General features: G+C 42.5%; 1 protein-coding gene across 2 annotated transcripts; it reads right to left on the minus strand.

Annotated features, from left to right (window-relative positions):
* Nucleotides 1–6,250: 6,250 nt before the first annotated feature.
* pkia (cAMP-dependent protein kinase inhibitor alpha) lies at nucleotides 6,251–21,775 on the minus strand. 2 transcript variants are annotated; one of them, XM_062985826.1, is made up of 3 exons: nucleotides 21,716–21,775; nucleotides 9,886–10,063; nucleotides 6,251–7,011 (listed from the first exon to the last, which is right to left on the minus strand). In XM_062985826.1, exons 2-3 carry the CDS (start codon nucleotides 10,034–10,036, stop codon nucleotides 6,929–6,931), a joined length of 234 nt encoding a protein of 77 aa, XP_062841896.1. In that variant the 5' UTR covers nucleotides 10,037–10,063; nucleotides 21,716–21,775; the 3' UTR covers nucleotides 6,251–6,928. The 2 variants fall into 2 exon arrangements, with proteins under 2 accessions (XP_062841896.1, XP_062841897.1); XM_062985827.1 differs by lacking the exon at nucleotides 21,716–21,775 and adding an exon at nucleotides 19,159–19,240.
* Between the last annotated feature and the right edge of the window lie 172 nt (nucleotides 21,776–21,947).

Consider the following 21,947-nt stretch of genomic DNA (forward strand, 5'->3'; position numbering starts at 1 on the left):
AGGTGCTGGTCATAAAATTAGAATATCATGAAAAAGTTTATTTATTTCAGTAATTCCATTCAAAAAGTGAAACTTGTATATTATATTCATTCATTACACACAGACTGATATATTTCAAATGTTTATTTCTTTTAATGTTGATGATTATAACTGACAACTAATGAAAACCCCAAATTCAGTATCTCAGAAAATTAGAATATTACTTAAGACCAATACAAAAAAAGGATTTTTAGAAATGTTGGCCAACTGAAAAGTATGAAGTATGAGCATGTACAGCACTCAATACTTAGTTGGGGCTCCTTTTGCCTGGACTACTGCAGCAATGCGGCGTGGCATGGAGTCCATCAGTCTGTGGCACCGCTCAGGTGTTATGAGAGCCCAGGTTGCTCTGATAGTGGCCTTCAGCTCTTCTGAATTGTTGGGTCTGGCGTATCGCATCTTCCTCTTCACAATACCCCATAGATTTTCTATGGGGTTAAGGTCAGGCGAGTTTGCTGGCCAATTAAGAACAGGGATACCATGGTCCTTAAACCGGTTACTGGTAGCTTTGGCACTGTGTGCAGGTGCCAAGTCCTGTTGTAAAATGAAATCTGCATCTCCATAAAGTTGGTCAGCAGCAGGAAGCATGAAGTGCTCTAAAACTTCCTTGTAGACGGCTGCGTTGACCTTGGACCTCAGAAAACACAGTGGACCAACACCAGCAGATGACATGGCACTCCAAACCATCACTGACTGGAAACTTTACACTGGACCTCAAGCAACGTGGATTCTGTGCCTCTCCTCTCTTCCTCCAGACTCTGGGACCTTGATTTCCAAAGGTAATGCAAAATTTACTTTCATCAGAGAACATAACTTTGGACCACTCAGCAGTCCTTTTTGTCTTTAGCCCAGGCGAGACGCTTCTGACGCTGTCTCTTGTTCAAGAGTGGCTTGACACAAGGAATGCGACAGCTGAAACCCATGTCTTGCATACGTCTGTGCGTGGTGGTTCTTGAAGCACTGACTCCAGCTGCAGTCCACTCTTTGTGAATCTCCCCCACATTTTTGAATGGGTTTTGTTTCACAATCCTCTCCAGGGTGCGGTTATCCCTATTGCTTGTACACTTTTTTCTACCACATCTTTTCCTTCCCTTCGCCTCTCTATTAATGTGCTTGGACACAGAGCTCTGTGAACAGCCAGCCTCTTTAGCAATGACCTTTTGAGTCTTGCTCTCCTTGTGCAAGGTGTCAATGGTCGTCTTTTGGACAACTGTCAAGTCAGCAGTCTTCCCCATGATTGTGTAGCCTACAGAACTAGACTGAGAGACCATTTGCAGGTGTTTTGAGTTAATTAGCTGATTAGAGTGTGGCACCAGGTGTCTTCAATATTGTACTTTGTCACAATATTCTAATTTTCTGAGATACTGAATTTGGGGTTTTCATTAGTTGTCAGTTATAATCAACATTAAAAGAAATAAACATTTGAAATATATCAGTCTGTGTGTAATGAATGAATATAATATACAAGTTTCACTTTTTGAATGGAATTACTGAAATAAATCAACTTTTTCATGATATTCTAATTTTATGACCAGCACCAGTATATATGTACATATATATATATATATATATATATATATATATATGTGTGTGTGTGTGTATATATATATACAGTGGTACCTCTAGATACGAGCTGCTCCACATACGAGCTTTTCGAGATCCGAGCCGAGCCTCGGACAAAATTTCTGCTCTAGATACGAGCCCAGATCCAAGATACGAGCCGGGCTGGAGCTTCGGGGACGCTACCGCTAGTTTGCGCGTCGGCGCAAGGGAGCCGTTTCAAAGGAATTTCCCTACTACTACTACTACTAGTGTTACCTTTTTCTGATTTATGTCTCTCGACCGTGGTCGTGACGACTCAGGGGAGCTGTTTCACCTGTTAGCTCCTGGGCCAGAACGGTGTTTTGCTTTATACCCAACTTTTAGTTCATTTTCACCGCAAAGACAAAAACAGGATTACCTCGAAGCACTCTGTGTTTATTATAACAGTTTGGGTATAACACCGAAAATGAAACTGAGTGGCCGCGTTAAATAAAATAAAATAAACATAACGGTGTTAAGGGGCGAGAGGAGAAAGTTTAACGTGCTGCCCCGGCTACAGCACACAGCGACTACAACAACATGCAATACAATACCCATAATGCAATGTGTTTTCAAAACTTTAACCCCTTACTTTCCCAACACTAGTACAGTACTCGCTACATTTTTCTTACTGTTTTTTATACATTTTTCTTTTATTTATTTATTTTGTTATGTTTTATATGTTTATACATGTGTTTTTCTTAATTAAAAACGTGTATTTTTTCATAATTTACGATATTTTGGGGACTTGTCAGAGGGCTGGAACGGATTAATTCTATTTCCTTTATTTTAAATGGGGAAAATTAGTTCGAGATACGAGCTGCTCTACTTACGAGCTCGGCTCTGGAACGAATTAAACTCGGTACCACTGTATGTATATATATATATATATATATATATATATATGTGTGTGTGTGTGTGTGTGTGTGTGTGTGTATATATATATTAGGGCTGTCAAACGATTAAAAATTTTAATCGCGATTAATCTCAGAATTTCATATAGTTAATCGCGATTAATCGCATTTAAAAAAATCTGTGTAAATGTTATAGAAAACAAGGATTTTTAAGTGAAATGTTACAATTAAAATGGTGAACACATTTTATGCTAAATGTACTTATGTTAAAAACTGCTGGGACAAGAGAAAACTGTAAGGGAGTTTATTCACTCACATATTAGGCAGTAAATGTCAGATTGTAGGTTAGAATTTCTCCATCAGCAAACATTGTAGATCAGCGGTGCTTTAGGTGGGATAAGGCGTAGTTATTGTATCAGACTTGTCTGTGGTTGTATCGTGACGATGGTTTGATGGACGTTTCTACACGAAGTGAGTGTGTTTTGACCCTTTGGGGCTTCCATAGTTCATGAACTAACGTGCTTGATTCAGCTTTCCGGTATTCGGTACAGAAGAAGAAGTTAATTAAGTGTAATAAAGTGTTCTGCTCCCGACAACTTGTGAATATAGCGTGTATTTATTTCTTTATTATGCAAGTGCATCACTACCACGATCGGTTACATTATGTTAACAAACCGCAAATGAAAAACGGTGGCAAGTCCGACATTAAAACGTTTGTTCTACCAGTCAAGTGTCAACATGAACTAGAATTTGCGTTAATGGCAATAATTTTTTTAATCGCGTTAAATTGAGGTCGCGTTAATGCGTTATTATCGCGTTAACTTCGACAGCCCTAATATATATATATACATATGTGTATATATATATATATATATATACATATATATATATATATATATGTGTATATATATATATTTATATATCTGTCTGTCTGTCTGTCTATCTATGTATATATATCTAACTATCTCGCTCTCTCTCTGTCTTTCTCTTTGTCTTTATCTATCTGGCTGTCTGTCTGTCTGCCTGCCTTTCTGCCTATCTTTTTGTGTCTGTCTGCCTGCCTTTCTGCCTATCTTTTTGTGTCTGTCTGTCTATCTATCTGTTTGAATATATGTCTGTAACTATCTGTCTGTCTGTCTCCTATTTATCTATCTGGCTGGCTGGCGGGCTGTCTATATCTATCTGTCTGTCTGTCTGTCTGTCTGTCTGTCTTTATCTATCTGTCTATCTATCTGTCTGTCTCTATCTATCTGTCTCTGTCTGTCTGTCTATTATTTCTCCCATTCCCCAATGTTTTCCTCACTTTTCTGGAGTACATGCTACTCCACAAGCCTGTCAAGCCATTTCTGCCTTTTTTTTTTTTAGGTCCTCATGTCTCCTTGTTAACCGTCACTTCCTGTAAAGCCTTGTTACACATATTTCATCATCACTGTATAATTAACGTCAGATACCACCGTGCGGCTGCTGGGTTGTTGCTGTTTTCAATTTCTACCAACTGAAACGGTCGAGGTTGACGATGTACACTCTCTCACCTCAAGCTGTATTGAGTCAGTAATGAGCAACACCAGAGCAGCTAATCCCGCTGTCTACGGTCAGGTGTGAAACACTGGTAAAAACCCAATTTTTTTGCATTACTGTCATTTTTTATTAAATAAATGAAATGTGAAGGATTTATTATCACCCTATCATTTGATACAAGACTTCAAGTGCTCAACAGTCCTTGATTGATTCTCCTCTTCATGCTGCGTCATACATTTCCGATAAAAGACAGATCTGGACTGCAGGCAGGCCAGTCAAGCACATGTATTCTGTGTCTACGAAGCCATAATCATGGACTTACCAAGAAAAGACATGTATGCATTCCATGGGCATTGTTGGACCCCCATACCATGACAGATGTCTTTCACTGGTAACAGTCTGAATGGTCCTTTACATCTTTGGCAGAGATAACTCGGCGTTCGTTTTTTTCACAAACTAGTTGAACCGTGGACTGTGAACGTTCCCACTGTGGTTTAGATCATCTGAGATGAGCTTGGGTCCAGAGAACTTTGAGGTGTTTCTGCGTAGAATTTATACACGGAATTCTCTTTGCATTTCTTGATGCAGTGTGGAACTGTGTTAAGTGACAATGGTTTTTTGAAGCACTCCCAAGCCCACGTGGCCTTTATTTATTTATTATTATTATTATTATTATTATTGTATTTTAATTTATATTGTAATGTAAATTTACCCATTGTGACTCATTGTAAATGTTAACGCACGTGTGATTCCTCACAGGTTTCTTTCTTGTAATTTTAAGGGAGTTTTTTTCTTGCCGCTGTTGCCCTCGGCTTGCTCATGAGGGGTTTTTGGTCCTGGAATCTGTAAGGATGCTTTGAAACAATGTCCATTGCCAGGCTGTAGCCTTGTCCCAACTTTTTTTTCCTTCAATTCTTGCTTGATATACATTCTTTGGCTGTTCAGTTGTCATATAATTCATAACACACAATGTTTTTATAGGAGACTTGTCAGGACTGCAGGCAAGTCAGTTTAGCAGCTGTACTCTCTTATTACAAAGTCTGAAAAGTGAAAAAAAAACATTGTGTAGGTTCTTATGTTGCTCCTAAATGTGTACCCGTCAGCATTAATGCTGCCTTCAAAGATGTACAAGTTACTCGTGCCATTGGCACCAACACACCACTATACCCAGACAGACGATGGTGTTTGAACTTCACACTGGTGACAATCGGTATTGTCTTGCTTCCTTATCAGGGGGGTTTTAGTTCTGGAATCTGTGAAGTTGCTCTGAGACCGTGTCAATCGCCAGGCTGTAGCCTTGTCACAACTTTTTTTCTTTAATTTAACTATTAATTAATTTAATTAACTTCACACTGGTGACAATCGGTATTATTATTAAGGAAACAATAAAGAAGTAAAGCTTGAGAGCAGGTTTTATTGTATTTTTATATAGATTTTTAACTGTTTTCAGTTGTATATCAGTGTTTTTATATTATACTTGTGTTATTTGTAGCGCATCTTTTTTGCACCACGGACCGGTTTCATATAAGATATAATTTCACGGACCGGCAGGGGCGGGGGGAAATGAAAATAGAATAACTGTACTACTCACAAATTAGCTTTTCGGTGCAACAAGACGCTGCTCCCACCTAGGGGTGATTGGAGACACTAACACACATAAATAAAACCGTGTTTTCATTGCTAATTAGGGATGTAACGATACACTCTACCCACGATGCAATGCGATTCACGATACTGGGTTCACGATACGTGAAATTATTTCCTTGTATTATTTCTCTTAAAAAAATAAAATAAAATACTGCATTTGTGATTATCTTTTATTTATCTAAATAATGAATGCGCTTTATTATTATTTCTGTATTAGGTACAAACTATGCAAAACAATTTTGAATTAAGTCCAATTTGGCTGAAAAACCCCAAATTTGGCAACCTGGCGTATAGCGCCAGTGACGTCAACAAGGCAAGGTGTATAGCACCACTGCCCTGTGCTGTTTAAAGTGAATATCGATCCATTTTACATGTCAAATCGATTTGAATCGTGGAATTTTTGAATCGTTTATTAACTGTATTGTGGTGAATCGTTACATCCCTATTGCTGATGTAGCGATCTCTAATGATTTATTCTTTCTGTGCGGCCCGGTAATAAATGACCCGCGGACCGGTACCGGTTGGGGACCACTGGTATAGGAGACACACTGTACATCTGCAGTGTTTGTGGATTCCCAAGCTGACCTGCATCGTGCTCATCAAAAGAAGGATTTTAATGAAGTGTTTTTTATTACAAAAGGAAATCACACGATCGTAAATCACAACATACTGGAATCGTACACATCTGCATATTTGTACAAATAATGTCAGGATATTACGAGTATAATCGTGTCATGCACACCAACAGTCACAGTGCAGCATCTGGAGATTATGTGAAAATTCTTATTGATTGTTTTTCTCTTTTTGGAAGAAAAACACGTGTTTTTACGGAAGAAAAATCTGGAATAAATAAATCATTCAAATGTATAACAACACTAGAACTAATACATATCAAAACACTGACGTATTTCAATTTAAACATGGAGAGTTTGGCAGTGGATCACGAATCATCTCTTCACTGTTCAGATTTTGGAAAGTCGACACCGTCCACTGTCTATCGAAAACCTCCAGCTATCACTTGATCTGATTTAACTTGAGCCACTATAAGTACAGATATGGCTCCATTTATAAGGCTAACAGCTAACAGTGATTAGCTAATTAGCTAAGTTAGCTCGATGAGCACTTCATCCTGTACTGAAGCTGCATGTCCAGTCTGTGTCAATTCCAGACCAGGCCAGCAGAGGGCAGCACCACAGCTGTGTGTGTACCAGATCTGCCATGGTCAGTTTATTTTATATTTAACCACTAGATGGAGCTAAGGGGACGTGTCTTCATCCGACAGGGATGTGTTACGTTCCCTCGTCTTTGCTCTCCTCTGGTTTGGGATTCGACTCAGCAGAGGTTGAACTTTTCGTTCCATCATTCCCTTCATCTGTGTACAAATAAATAAATGAATAAATAAAATGTTAGAAAGGATTACAAGACATCAGGAAAACAGCAAGATGGATGGATGAACGTTAGATGGAAAATGTAAAAACCCCAAATCAGAAAAAGTTGGGACAGCATGAGAAATGCAAATAATAATAATAATAATAAAAAAACACATAGTTTCTAAAGACCTGTTTGGAATCACATCATTACTTAGTGTTTTCACCTCATTACTAGCCCTAAATTCCAACTAGCCCCCGTCCCAACTTTTTTTGGAATGTCTTGCAGGCCTGAAATGCAGGGATGGATGTTTGAAAGTTGAGCAAATAAAACATGAACTATCTCAGGTTCATCCTGTCTGCAATGAAATAAAAGTAAAGGTAATGAACACTGCATTTCTATTTTAATTGCATTTTCCATACTGTCCCAACTTTTTCTGATTTGGGGTTGTACATTTTCTTTTATATACAGTGCCTTGCAAAAGTATTCAGCCCCCTTGAACTTTTCAACCTTTTGCCACATTTCAGGCTTCAAACATAACGATATGAAATTGTAATTTTTTGTGAAGAATCAACAACAAGTGGGACACAATCGTGAAGTAGAACGAAATTTATTGGATATTTTAAACTTTTTTTAGAAATAAAAAACTAAAAAGTGGGGCGTGCAATATTATTCAGCCCCTTTACTTTCAGTGCAGCAAACTCACTCCAGAAGTTCAGTGAGGATCTCTGAATGATCCAATGTTGACCTAAATGATTGATGGTGATAAATAGAATCCACCTGTGTGTAATCAAGTCTCCGTATAAATGCACCTGCTCTGTGACAGTCTCAGAGTTCTGTTTAAAGCGCAGAGAGCATCATGAAGACCAAGGAACACACCAGGCAGGTCCGAGATACTGTTGTGGAGAAGTTTAAAGCCGGATTTGGATACAAAAAGATTTCCCAAGCTTTAAACATCTCAAGGAGCACTGTGCAAGCGATCATATTGAAATGGAAGGAGTATCAGACCACTGCAAATCTACCAAGACCCGGCCGTCCCTCTAAACTTTCAGCTCAAACAAGGAGAAGACTGATCAGAGATGCAGCCAAGAGGCCCATGATCACTCTGAATGAACTGCAGAGATCTACAGCTGAGGTGGGAGACTCTGTCCATAGGACACAATCAGTCGTACACTGCACAAATCTGGCCTTTATGGAAGAGTGGCAAGAAGAAAGCCATTTCTCAAAGATATCTATAAAAAGTCACCTGGGAGACACACCAAGCATGTGGAAGAAGGTGCTCTGGTCAGATGAAACCAAAATCGAACTTTTTGGCCACAATGCAAAACGTTATGTTTGGCGTAAAAGCAACACAGCTCATCACCCTGAACACACCATCCCCACTGTCAAACATGGTGGTGGCAGCATCATGGTTTGGGCCTGCTTTTCTTCAGCAGGGACAGGGAAGATGGTTAAAATTGATGGGAAGATGGATGGAGCCAAATACAGGACCATTCTGGAAGAAAACCTGTTGCAGTCTGCAAAAGACCTGAGACTGGGACGGAAATGTATCTTCCAACAAGACAATGATCCAAAACATAAAGCAAAATCTACAATGGAATGGTTCACAAATAAACGTATCCAGGTGTTAGAATGGCCAAGTCAAAGTCCAGACCTGAATCCCATCGAGAATCTGTGGAAAGAGCTGAAAACTGCTGTTCACAAACGCTCTCCATCCAACCTCACTGAGCTCGAGCTGTTTTGCAAGAAAGAATGGGCAAAAATTTCTGTCTCTCGATGTGCAAAACTGATAGAGACATACCCCAAGCGACTTGCAGCTGTAATCGCAGCAAAAGGTGGCGCTACAAAGTATTAACGCAAGGGGGCTGAATAATATTGCACGCCCCACTTTTCAGTTTTTTATTTCTAAAAAAAGTTTAAAATATCCAATAAATTTCGTTCCACTTTACGATTGTGTCCCACTTGTTGTTGATTCTTCACAAAAAATTACAATTTCATATCGTTATGTTTGAAGCCTGAAATGTGGCAAAAGGTTGAAAAGTTCAAGGGGGCTGAATACTTTTGCAAGGCACTGTATATACAGTATATATACTGTATATATATATATACACACACACACACACACCAATCAGCCATAACATTAAAACCACCTCCTTGTTTCTACAAACATTGTCAATTTTATCAGCTCCACTTACCATATACAAGCACTTTGTAGTTCTACAATTACTGACTGTAGTCCATCTGTTTCTCTGCATGCTTTGTTAGCCCACTTTCATCATGTTCTTCAATGGTCAGGACCACTACAGAGCAGGTATTATTTAGGTGGTGGATCATTCTCAGCACTGCAGTGACACTGACATGGTGGTGGTGTGTTAGTGTGTGTTGTGCTGGTATGAGTGGATCAGACAAAGCAATGCTGATAGAGTTTTTAAACACCTCACTGTCCCTGCTGGGCTGATGAAGGTCTAGAAGATGACCAACTCAAACAGCAGCAATAGATGAGCGATCGTCTCTGACTTTACATCTACAAGATGGACCAACTAGATAGGAGTGTCTAATAGAGTGGACAGTGAGTGGACACGGTATTTAAAAACTCCAGCACAACACACACTAACACACCACCACCATGTCAGTGTCACTGCAGTGCTGAGAATGATCCACCACCCAAATAATACCTGCTCTGTGGGGGTCCTGACCATTGAAGAACAGGGTGAAAGCAGGCTTAAAAAGTATGTAGAGAAACAGATGGACTACAGTCAGTAATTGCAGAACTACAAAGTGCTTCTATATGGTAAGTGGTGCTGATAACATGGACAGTGAGTGTAGAAACAAGGAGGTGGTTTTAATGTTACGGCTGATCAGTGTAAGTTTTACTTGCCTGCTTTGTTGATGCTGAGCTCCGAAAGCGTCTCCGAGAGTCCGCCGGAGTCTAGCCCTCCCGATTCTCCCATGATGTCATGCACTGCATTTCTCCTGCCCGTCCTTCCGGAGGCTATGAAGTCTTCATACGTCGCCTCCACATCAGTCATATCTGATTCATTTCAACATAGCAGTGTCTACAGGAGAGAAACATGCAGAATTATATAGTTACAATATACTGGATGTATTCACACAAAATTCCACCCTTTGCAGCTATAACAGCTTCAACTCTTCTGGGAAGGCTTTCCACAAGGTTTAGGAGTGTGTTCATGGGAACTTTTGACCATTTTTCCAGAAGCGCATTTGTGAGGTCAGACACTGATGTTGGATGAGAAGGCCTGGCTCACAGTCTCCACTCTAATTCATCCCAAAGGTGTTCTATCGGTTCTTCCACACCGAACTCGCTAATCCGTGTCTTTATGGACCTTGCTTTGTGCACTGGTGCGCAGTCATGTTGGAACAGGAAGGGGCCATCCCCAAACTGTTCCCACAAAGTTGGGAGCATGAAATTGTCCAAAATCTCTTGGTATGCTGAAGCATTAAGAGTTCCTTTCACTGGAACCGAGCCCGACTCCTGAAAAACAACCCCACACCATAATCCCCCCTCCACCAAACCCAGACTCGTCCGTCGGATCACCAGACGCAGAAGCGTGATCCGTCACTCCGGAGAACACGTCTCCACCGCTCTAGAGTCCAGTGGCGGCGTGCTTTACACCACCGCATCCGACGCTTTGCATTGCGCTCGGTGATGTGAGGCTTGGATGCACCTGCTCGGCCATGGAAAACCCATTCCACGAAGCTCTCTAAACACCGTTCTTGAGCTAATCTGAAGGCCACATGAAGTTTGGAGGTCTGTAGCGATCGACTCTGCAGAAAGTTGGCGACCTCTGCGCACTATGCGCCTCAGCATCCGCTGACCCCGCTCTGTCATATTACGTGGCTACCACTTGGTGGCTGAGTTGCTGTCGTTCCCTATCGCTTCCACTTCGTTATAATAGCACTGACGGTTGACTGTGGAATATTTAGTAGCGAGGAAATTTTACGACTGGACTTGTTGCACAGGTGGCATCATATCACGGTACCACGCTGGAATTCAGTGAGCTCCTGAGAGCGACCCGTTCCTTCACTAATGTTTGTAGAAGCAGTCTGCATGCCTAGGTGCTTGGTTTTATACACCTGTGGTCATGGAAGTGATTGGAACACCTGAATTCAATGATTTGGATGGGTGAGTGAATACTTTTGGCAATATAGTATAGCATACTCGCCTGACACACACTCCCTCCGACCCCTTCTTATTCACTCATACTTCAGTGGATTTGAGCATGGGGCCAGACTTGCGCACGGAGAGTCACACACTCAAGCTACTAACCAGGGTCTCTACTCAACATCAAAGACTACCCCCTTTTAAGTCTGGTATTTTCCCACCCAGCAGACTAGTGACCAAACTTGTCTGCTGCAGGCACCAGTTGTGCCTGCTGATGATGACGTTCGTCCATCGTGGTCGATGATGACCATGGGTTTGGAGGTGACTGAAGAGTCCAATCCGGGCCTGGAATGACCGCCCACATGTGGGGCACACGTGAGGGTTTGGGGCAGTGGGGGTTGATGCAGCTCTGGACTCACTTTTCTTCTGCTTTCTTGATTCGAGCAGACTCTGCTTCTCGAGCTCCCTCGCCAGCTGGAGCGGTCAAGGGCAAGGTCCTCCCAAGCTGAGGGGTTGAGTCTTTCAGGCTGGTCTTCAGACATGCGGACTACATGACCGGCCCATCTAGCTTGCGTCTTGCGCAGAAGGGTGTAGATGCCGGGCATACCGGCGCGCCGCGGGACCTCAGTGTCGGGGATCTCGTCTTGCCGACGGATGTGGAGTATGCGGTGAAGGCAGCTAAGGTGGAAGTGGTCGAGGCGCTTGGCATGGCGGGCATAGACGGTCCAGGTCTCACTCATTTCGGGGAGTTTGTGTACTTGCAGTATACAGTACATTCAACTTGCTAGCTTGGCGTAATGTTAGGATCTTTCAGTGTTCCCATTAGTTGATGATTAGATTGTTGATCGACACCCCACCCCGCACTCTCGGTACATTTGGTCCTGCACAATATTCAATTCCTGAAAGATATAATTCCAGACATCCCAAGTCTCCTGGAAGTTCCGGGAGTCTCCCGCATATACATAGCGGCTCCCTGATGCCCGCAAGTCAGATAAAATCTCCCGGAATCTAGAACGAGTGGCCAAGAGCGACACAAACACACACATACACGCGCACGCAGGCGACACAAACTTTTTTCTGATCGCGTATTAAATCCGTTATCTGATATACAATCTAGTGCACTGTGTAGGGAACATAAATCAATTGTCTAATGTACTGTCTAGTGCACTATGTACGGAACATAAATCCGTTATCTGATATACAATTTAGTGCACTATGTAGGGAACATAATTAATTATGTAATACACTATCTAGTGTACTATGTAAGGAACACAAATCATCTAGTTATACTTTCTAGTGCACTATGTAGTGAACATGAATGCGTTATCTAATACACTATCTAGTGCACTATGTAGGGAACATAAATCCATGATCTGATATACAATCTAGTGCACTACATAGGGAACATAAACCAACTGTCTAATTCACTATCTAGTGCACTACGTAGGGAACATAAATTCATATCTAAAATACTATCTAGTGCACTATGTAGGGAACATTAATTATGTAATACACTATCTAGTGCACTATGTAAGGAACACAAATCATCTAGTTATACTTTTTAGTGCACTATGTAGTGAACATGAATGCGTTATCTAATACACTATCTAGTGCACTGTGTAGGGAACATAAAGCCATGATCTGATATACAATCTAGTGCACTACATAGGGAACATAAACCAATTGTCTAGTTCACTATCTAGTGCACTATGTAGGGAACATTAATTATGTAATACACTATCTAGTGCACTATGTAAGGAACACAAATCATCTAGTTATACTTTCTAGTGCACTATGTAGTGAACATGAATGCGTTATCTAATACACTATCTAGTGCACTGTGTAGGGAACATAAAGCCATGATCTGATATACAATCTAGTGCACTACATAGGGAACATAAACCAATTGTCTAGTTCACTATCTAGTGCACTATGTAGGGAACATTATGTAGGGGGCAAGGTCCGGGGGTACCTCCCTGAAATGAGTTATTGCAACTTGGCATGTCTGTAATTCCTGCAACAGTATCAAGATCAGTATCAACAAATGTTTACTGCTGAATCTATCTCACTAACTACCAGCTAGTATAAGATTACAACTGCATCCCGCCGTGTCCTGAGAGGCTCTAGCGCTATAATTAGCACGTATCACTGAGCCACTCGTTCTCAGCTGTTGCCTCTGAAATGGTGTCACAGAGTGGATAAACACTGGAAGGAGTACGGCATAACGGATCAGTGGGTTTGCCATAGATATTTGCTTTACACGATTGCGTCATGCTTCCTCTCCACCAATGCCGATTCCTGCTCTGATTGAGGAGAACGAAGCTAACTCACGCCCCCTTGACACGTGGACAGCATGCTGTATGCATCTTATCACCTACACTTTGACGAGTGCAGTGCAGCTCAGCTTTGTGTACAGAGAGACACACCCTGAAAGCACTCTTTTCTCATCTCTGTGCAGGCGCCATCGATCAGCCAGCAGAGGTCGTAATTGCACCAGTCATGAGAGAGAGACCCCATCCGGCTTAGTCCCGCCCATATCTGAACAACAGGCCAATCGTTGTTCATGTGTCCCGAGCTCAGAATCTCGGCCCTGGTGTGCTAGCGGAATATCCCGCTGCGCCACCTGGGTGCCCCTACAGAGCAGGTATTATTTAGGTGGTGGATCATTCTCAGCACTGCGGTGACACCGACATGGTGGTGGTGTGTTAGTGTGTGTTGTGCTGGTATGAGTGGATCAGACACAGCAGCACTGCTGGAGTTTTTAAATACTGTGTCCACTCACTGTCCACTCTATTAGACGCTCCAACCTAGTTGATCCACCTTGTAGATGTAAAGTCAGAGTCGATCGCTCATCTATTGCTGTTGCTTGAGTCGGTCATCTTCTAGACCCTTATCAGTGGTCACAGGATGCTGCCCACGGGGCGCTGTTGGCTGGATATATTTTTGGTTGGTGGACTATTCTCAGTCCAGCAGGGACAGTAAGGTGTTTAAAAACTCCACCAACCAAAAACATCCAGCCAACAGCGCCCCGTGGGCAGCGTCCTGTGACCACTGATGAAGGTCTAGAAGATGACCAACTCAAACAGCAGCAATAGATGAGCAATCTAATAGAGTGGACAGAGAGTGGACACGCTATTAAAAAACTCCAGCAGCACTGCTGTGTCTGATCCACTCATACCAGCACAACACACACTAACACACCACCACCATGTCAGTGTCACTGCAGTGCTGAGAATGATCCACCACCTAAATAATACCTGCTCTGTAGTGGTCCTGTGGGGGTCCTGGCCATTGAAGAACAGCATGAAAGGGGGCTAAAAAAGTATGTAGAGAAACGGATGGACTACAGTCAGTAATTGTAGAACTACAAAGTGGAGCTGATAAAATAAAATGGACAGTGAGTGTAGAAGCAAGGAGGTGGTTTTAATGTTATGGCTGATCGGGTGTATATAGACAATATCCAACATACACACTGTTATATGGCTTGGATTCCTACATATTTATTAAGGGCTGGTCAGTATTATACTGATTTGCCACCCGAATGCCAATTACTAAATATAGATAATTATCAGCACATGCCAAATACCCAGCTGGCATGTACCAACCCCTGTATCGTCAACTTCAAAAATCTATGTGATACTCGCAGCACCTGTCCAGCATCGGAACACATCTCAACAGTAATCGGAAACACCACCCCTTCCTTGCTGGCCCTCGTCCTCGTCAGCCACTTGGCACCCAAGTCCGAGGTCCAAAAGCCAATACGCTCTGTGGGTGGGTAGAAGATTTCCTCCAGGGAAAAGCGACAGCAGCACAGAAGGACGGGTGCACATGCCCGGCGGGCAAGCGTTTGCCAAAAAACGGGACACACTGGCATCGGCCAAATCACCCACACAAACAGCTTGTGTAACAGCTTTAAACAAAAGCGCCTCAATGAATTTGCAGATTGTAACATTCAACAAGAAGCACAGATTCGAGTGCGGCGTGGCATAACGTCAAGCTTCTGTTCTGTATCTGAATGGCGCCTTGATAGACGCACTGGCCAGATTTGCTTGGCTCCAATGGTTACAAGGTGAATTACAGCTGCCATAGTATTATAAATTCTGGCCATTTAGCCAGAGAGTCTGTTAGGTTTGCATTTGTGAGCTGAAATGGTTTGGCGAAGGGATTAGCAGTAGGAAGGTAAACTAAAGGAATCTGGACACACCTTGGCACCAGTCTTCATTACAATGGTGTTGATAGACGCAAAACAGTTTTGAATTAAGCCCAATTTTGCCAGTGACGTCGACCAGGCGAGGTGTATAGCTTCAGTGCCCTCTGCTGTTTAAAGTAAATATCGATTCATTTTACATGTCAAATCAATTTGAATCGCTGCTCAGGTGGCGCAGCGGTAAAAAGACACGCTGCAACCAGGGCTGGATTCTGAGTACGTAGTATCGAATACAGCTCTGCTTCACCGGTTCGAGGCTGAGTGGCTGTATGAGCAACGATTGGCCAGTTGCTCAGTTGGGGGGTGGGACAAAGAACCGGATGTGGGTCTCTCTCTGTCAGAATGCGATTACGACCTCTGCCGGCTGATTAGAGGCGCCTGCACAGGAGATGAGGAAAAGTGCCCTTAGGGTGTGTCTCTCCGCATGCAACGCTAGGTGGCGCCAAACTCATAAAAATGTGTGGGTTTTTGCTCATTTTTCGGAGGGGATATGGGTTAGCTTCGATCTCCTCGGTCAGGGCAGGGTTCGGCATGGACAGAGAGGAAGCACGATGCAAATTGAACAATTGGATGCGCTAAAGGGGGAGAAAAAAGGAAAAAAAAAGTTTTGAATTGTGGAGTTTTTGAATCGGTTTTAACTGTCTTGTGGTGCATCGTTACATCCCTACTGATGACCATTGCCATTCACATTATCGGCAACATGTCATTATTAGGGCGCTCGCATTTCGGTCTCATGCGACAGACCATCGCTGACGATATTTTGATCTCTCGACCGGGCCGGATGTCCGAACAGGCGGGAACGGGTTTCATTGTTGCTGTACAGTTATGACATCTGTTGTCTTGTCAAGGCACCTGAACTAGTTTATAGTGTGAGTGTGACTCTATACGCTGTACGACTATCTGTAAGACTCCGTTCCTGGCTGTGTGATAGCCTTAGCCCTACTTGGCTGCCGTGCCAACAGACACAACTGGCCGTGGAAAGGTTGGACAAGGAGTCATACTCCTGAAACTCCTTGTGTCTGCGGTAAAGAAGCAGTATGGGGCTTCACTCATGACCAAGGAGGTCAACGGGCCACACAATAGTCAAGAATTCGATTCTGAATCAGAATTGCAGATTTTATCTCGCGTCAGGTCCCAGTGTCAGTGCACATGTGGGCGAAGGGCGTGATTTAGAATTTATTCATTAGCATTAGGAGCACTTATACGGTCATGTACGCCTACGCATTTCACTTCCAGGGAAAAGGGATCGGTTATTTGATGGATCTGTGTATCCACATGACTTTATGTGCAGGAAGTGCTAAGTATAAATGACCCCAATGTGTGATGATATTATATACTTTATGTACAACCCCAAATCAGAAAAAAGTTGGGACAGTATGGAAAATGCAAATAAAATAAAAACAGTGTTCCTTACCTTTACTTTGACTTTTATTTGATTAATTAATATACCTCAAATTCCTGCATTTCAGACCTGCAACACGTTCCAAAAGGGCTAGTAATGAGGTGAAAAAACTAAATAATGATGTGATTCCAAACAGGTGATTGTAATCATGGTTTGGTACAAAAGCAGCATCCAGGAAAGGCTGAGTCTTTGATGAGCAAAGATGATCAGAGGATCTCCAGTTTGTCCACAAATGCGTGAGAAAATGATTGACATGTTTAAAAACAATGAACCTCAAAGAAAGATTAGAAGGGATTTGCATATTTTTCCCTCTACAGTGCATAATATCATTAAACCATTCAAGAAACTGGGAGGAATTTCAGTGCGTAAAGACCAAGTGCTCAAACTTAAGCTGAACACCCGTGATCTTCGCCCTCAGACGGCACTGCATCAAGAACCACGACTCAACAATAGCTGATATGACCACGTGGGCGAGGGATTACTTTGGCAAACCTTTGTCGAGCACTACAATACATAGTTACATGCACAAATGCCACTTAAAACTTTACATGTCCAGAAGCGGCGTCGACTTCTCTGGGCTCGGTGGCATCTAGGATGGACCATCACACAGTGGAAACGTGTATTGTGGTCATATGAATCAGTATTCCAGATCTTTTTTTTTCTTGGAAAAAAATAAATGCTTTACTGTCCCAACTTTTTTTTGGAATGTGTTGCAGGCCTGAAATGCAGGAATGGATGTTTATTCATAAATACAATAAAGCTGAGCAGACAAAACATGAAATATCTCAGGTTCATCCTGTCTGCAATGAAATAAAAGTCAAAGTAAATGTAAGGAACTCTTGTGTTTTTATTTTATTTGCATTTTCCATACTGTCCCAACTTTTTCTGATTTGGGGATGTATTTTTGCATATGTCACACATAAGTTCCAGATCATCAAACTACATTTCAAGTCAAGTCAACTTTATTTATATAGCGCTTTTTACAATAGACATTGTCTCAAAGCAACTTTACAAAATCCAGGACCAACAGATACAAAAACCCCTACAGATACAAAAACCCCATTTAATAGATAAGATAAAGAAAAGACAAACAAGTAAAAACAAACATGCTTTTTTATTAAGATTATTTCATTTATAAAGGTAAAATGCTGTTCAGCTCTACCTGGCCCTATATGAAAGGCTAATTGCACCCCTAAGCTACCAAATCAAACAGTCACCCAAATTCAATTGACACTTGATAGGACTGCCAAAGTAAAGCAGGCTAGACTGTCTCAAAAAGCAAAAAGCTGTTTAGTTAAGGTCAATGTACACGATTCCATAATTCAAAAGGACGCTGGGATGCAAGCCGCAAACCACAGCTGACCAAAAATAACACAACTGCTCGTCTCAAATTTGCCCAAAAATTGTCAAGATGATTCCCTAAGACTTTGGATAAGGAGTCAAAGGTGAAACTTTTTGGAAGACGTGGCACCACATCGTACCAGCAGTCAAACGTTGTGATGGTAGCGTGATGGTCTGGGGGTGCTTTGAATCCACCGGACCTGGATGAATTGTCAGAATTGATGCCACCATGAATTCTGCTCTCTATCAGAAAATCCTGCGATTGTACATCAATTCGTGACCTACAGCTCAAGCTCGGTTGGGTTACGTAGCAGGACGATGATCCGAAGCACATGGCCACAAGAGCCGTGAAAATCGCGTCACTGACTGTTAAATGAGCCTTTTCCCGTGTAATACGCAAGTAATATGTAATGTTTACGTTTGTGTTTGGCGATTTAACATTTTTCATTCGTGTAGCGTTGAAGTGTCTCACGTTTACTGGTTGATTCGCACTATGAGGCGGTCCCAGCAATCCTACGGCAATTCAGTTAGCAATCAGTTAGTCTAAAGCAGCTAAAAACACGACTCGGGTAACCGAGTTTGGGAGACTCCCAACAAATTCTGTGGACGCTAAAAGGAGCGTGTCAAAACACAGACGTGAATTTTTGTTTTTGATGGGTTTACGTTCAACCGTTAAGGTAGGCTGTGCTGTGTATTGTAAAAAGTACGTATATTGTGAAATTAAGCACATTTTCCCGTGAATTAAATGTTATTGGTTTTTGATTATACCCTTGTGCACAGATATCTCTCTAAATCTTTTGATAATGTTATGGACTGTAATGGTAGAATCCTTAAATTCATTGCGACTGTGCTTTTAAACTGGTGCTCTTAAACTATTGGACTATTCACTTACTGACTTTCTTAACCGCATATCCAATTAGGATCGTGGGGATAGGTGCTGGAGCCTATCCCAGCTTTTCAATGGGCGCAAGGCACACAGTAAAACCCTGGACGGGGCGCCAGTCCATCGCAGGTCAGACACACACACACAAACATACCCATTCACCTATATATACATATATTCAGTGTCTCCAATTACCTGACTGCATGTTTTTGGACTGTGGGAGGAAACCGGAGCTCCCAGAGGAAACCCACGCAGACACGGGGAAAACATGCAAACTTCCTGCTGCAAGGCGACAGTGCTAGCCACTGATTTTTTCTATTCGTTCTTGATAGCATCACCTGTGGAATGTTCCAGATGTTTTGATTATTTTTATATTTTATATTATATTTCCCCTCTTTTCCACCCCAATTTTTATCCCCCAGTCTAGTCGTGTCCAATTACAGTAAGTCCTCGGATTACGGCGGACTCGACATACGACGTTTCGTGGTTACGTCGCCATCTCCTATACATTTATTAATAAAGTCTTGTTCGTCATTCCGACGTACGGCGTTTGCGACGTAAAAACAAAGTTCGCGCGGGAACTAGTTGGCGAGCGGAGCGGACGAGGAAGACGGCGTTGTTCATTCGCCGTGTGAGTGACGTAGGTGCCTATGTAGGTGGGTTCCGACTTCCGGCGAAAATCGCGTTACGTCGCGTCCGTAGGAACGGATCTCCGACGTAAGTCGAGGACCTACTGTACCCTGATTGCGTCCTCTATACTGATTCGACCCTTCACCGCTGACTGAGGACGCCTCTCAACTGACGGTACAGTCAGTACAGACCGCATTTTTCACCTGCACGAGTCGAGTTCATACACTTGACGGGCACTGTGTACGGAGGGCCACACCCCCATCAGCATTATTCCTCAGCCCTGTGCAGGCAGGCGCCATCAGTCAGCCAGCGGGGGCCGCAGTCGCACCAGTTATGAGGACCTATGATCCGACTTTCTTACCCTCTAACCCTGAGCAACAGCCGATCGTTGTTCATGCTGCCGCCCAGTCCAGTCGGAGAGGCAGAGCTGAGGTTCGATACGATGTATTCGAAACCCCAACTCTACCGCTGCACCACCTGAGCGGCTCAGATGTTTTGATTATTACACTTTCTACTTTTATACTGCCAGTTTATTTGCAGGTATATGCATAAATGTATAAAGTTGATATGTTTACAGGTATTTAATTAAAACAATACAAAATAAGACATTTAATGTACAGGACAGTTTACAGATTACTGATTTCTCTCTCTTTTTTTTTGCATTTTACCTACTGTGCCAGTGGGACATTAACACTGATCAGTGCAAAATGATTGTTTTGCATGATGTGCATGATGCTGATGTTTGATCCATATAATCAGCAATAGATAAATTCTCTACTCTTTAACATTACAAGGTGCTAATATACCATGTACCATATATATATATATATATATATATATATATATATATATATATATATATATATACACACTGATCAGCCATAACATTAAAACCACCTCCTTGTTTCAACACTCACTGTCCATTTCAGCTCCACTTACCATATAGAAGCACTTTGTAGTTCTACAATTACTGACTGTAGTCCATCTGTTTCTCTGCATGCTTTGTTAGCCTCCTTTCATGCTGTTCTTCAATGGTCAGGACCCCCACAGGACCACTACAGAGCAGGTATTATTTAGGTGGTGGATCATTCTCAGCACTGCACTGACATGGTGGTGGTGTGTTAGTGTGTGTTGTGCTGGTATGAGTGGATCAGACACAGCAGCGCTGCTGGAGTTTTTAAACACTCTGTCCATTCACTGTCCACTCTATTAGACACTCCTACCTAGTTGGTCCACCTTGTAGATGTAAAGTCAGAGACGATCGCTCATCTATTGCTGCTGTTTGAGTTGGTCATCTTCTAGACCTTCATCAGTGGTCACAGGACGCTGCCCACGGGGCGCTGTTGGCTGGATATTTTTGGTTGGTGGACGATTCTCAGTCCAGCAGTGACAGTGAGGTGTTTAAAAACTCCAGCATCCACTCATACCAGCACAACACACACTAGTACACCACCACCATGTCAGTGTCGGTGCAGTGCTGAGAATGATCCACCACCTAAATAATACCTGCTCTGTAGTGGTCCTGTGGGGGTCCTGACCATTGAAGAACAGCATGAAAGGGGGCTAACAAAGCATGCAGAGAAACAGATGGACTACAGTCAGTAATTGTAAAACTACAAAGTGCTTCTATATGGTAAGTGGACCTGATAAAATGGGCAGTGAGGAGGTGGTTTTAATGTTATGGCTAATCGGTGTATGTATATATATATATATATATATATATATATATATATATATATATATATAGCTTCTATTTATGATCATCAGATGGAGGTTTTTATTCAGGCCTGGTTTCTCCAGAGCTGTTCCGCATCTCCCCACAAGCGCAGTTTAACAGATCCGCCATAAAAGCAGTTATGTCCATGCATAACACTCGACCCTGACATGCGGTGCGAAACCAATCATTCAGTGTTTAAGTGTTTAAACGCGTCCACAATAATCCGACACCCAGCCGAAAGCTGAGACTAGTCGGTGCACCCCCACACCGGGTACAGCGAACCCCCGAGCCCCCCTGCAGGCTCCATGCTCCTGAACACCACGGCATGCACAAATCTTTAAATAGTATTGTTTTTTAAATCACACCTATGTTATTAAACAGGACAGGTTTGATGATCAGTCCTACCTGGTTTATTCAGTGCAGAGTCCAATTACACTCACGCGCGCACGCACGCGCACCACTGGATCTCAGCAGCTCGCGCTCACAAAAGGCGGCGGAGCACCGAGCCGCGCTGGCGGTGCAGCTGCCGGGGTTGCCAGATTGATCGTTATCACTTCTGCTCCATATACATTTACATTTTCGGCATTTAGCAGACACAATTACTGACTGTAGTCCATCTATTTCTCTACATACCTTT

The sequence above is a fragment of the Trichomycterus rosablanca genome, chromosome 23, assembly GCF_030014385.1.
Source record: "Trichomycterus rosablanca isolate fTriRos1 chromosome 23, fTriRos1.hap1, whole genome shotgun sequence".
NCBI classification, from domain to species: domain Eukaryota; kingdom Metazoa; phylum Chordata; class Actinopteri; order Siluriformes; family Trichomycteridae; genus Trichomycterus; species Trichomycterus rosablanca.

Excerpts from the sequence above, each read along its gene's own strand:
- pkia (XM_062985826.1), bottom strand. The coding sequence starts at position 10,036 with ATGACTGATGTGGAGGCGACGTATGAAGACTTCATAGCCTCCGGAAGG. Across the intron at positions 7,012-9,885 it reads GCTCAGCATCAACAAAGCAG|ATGAAGGGAATGATGGAACG; the intron begins GCAAGTAAAACT and ends ATTTGTACACAG.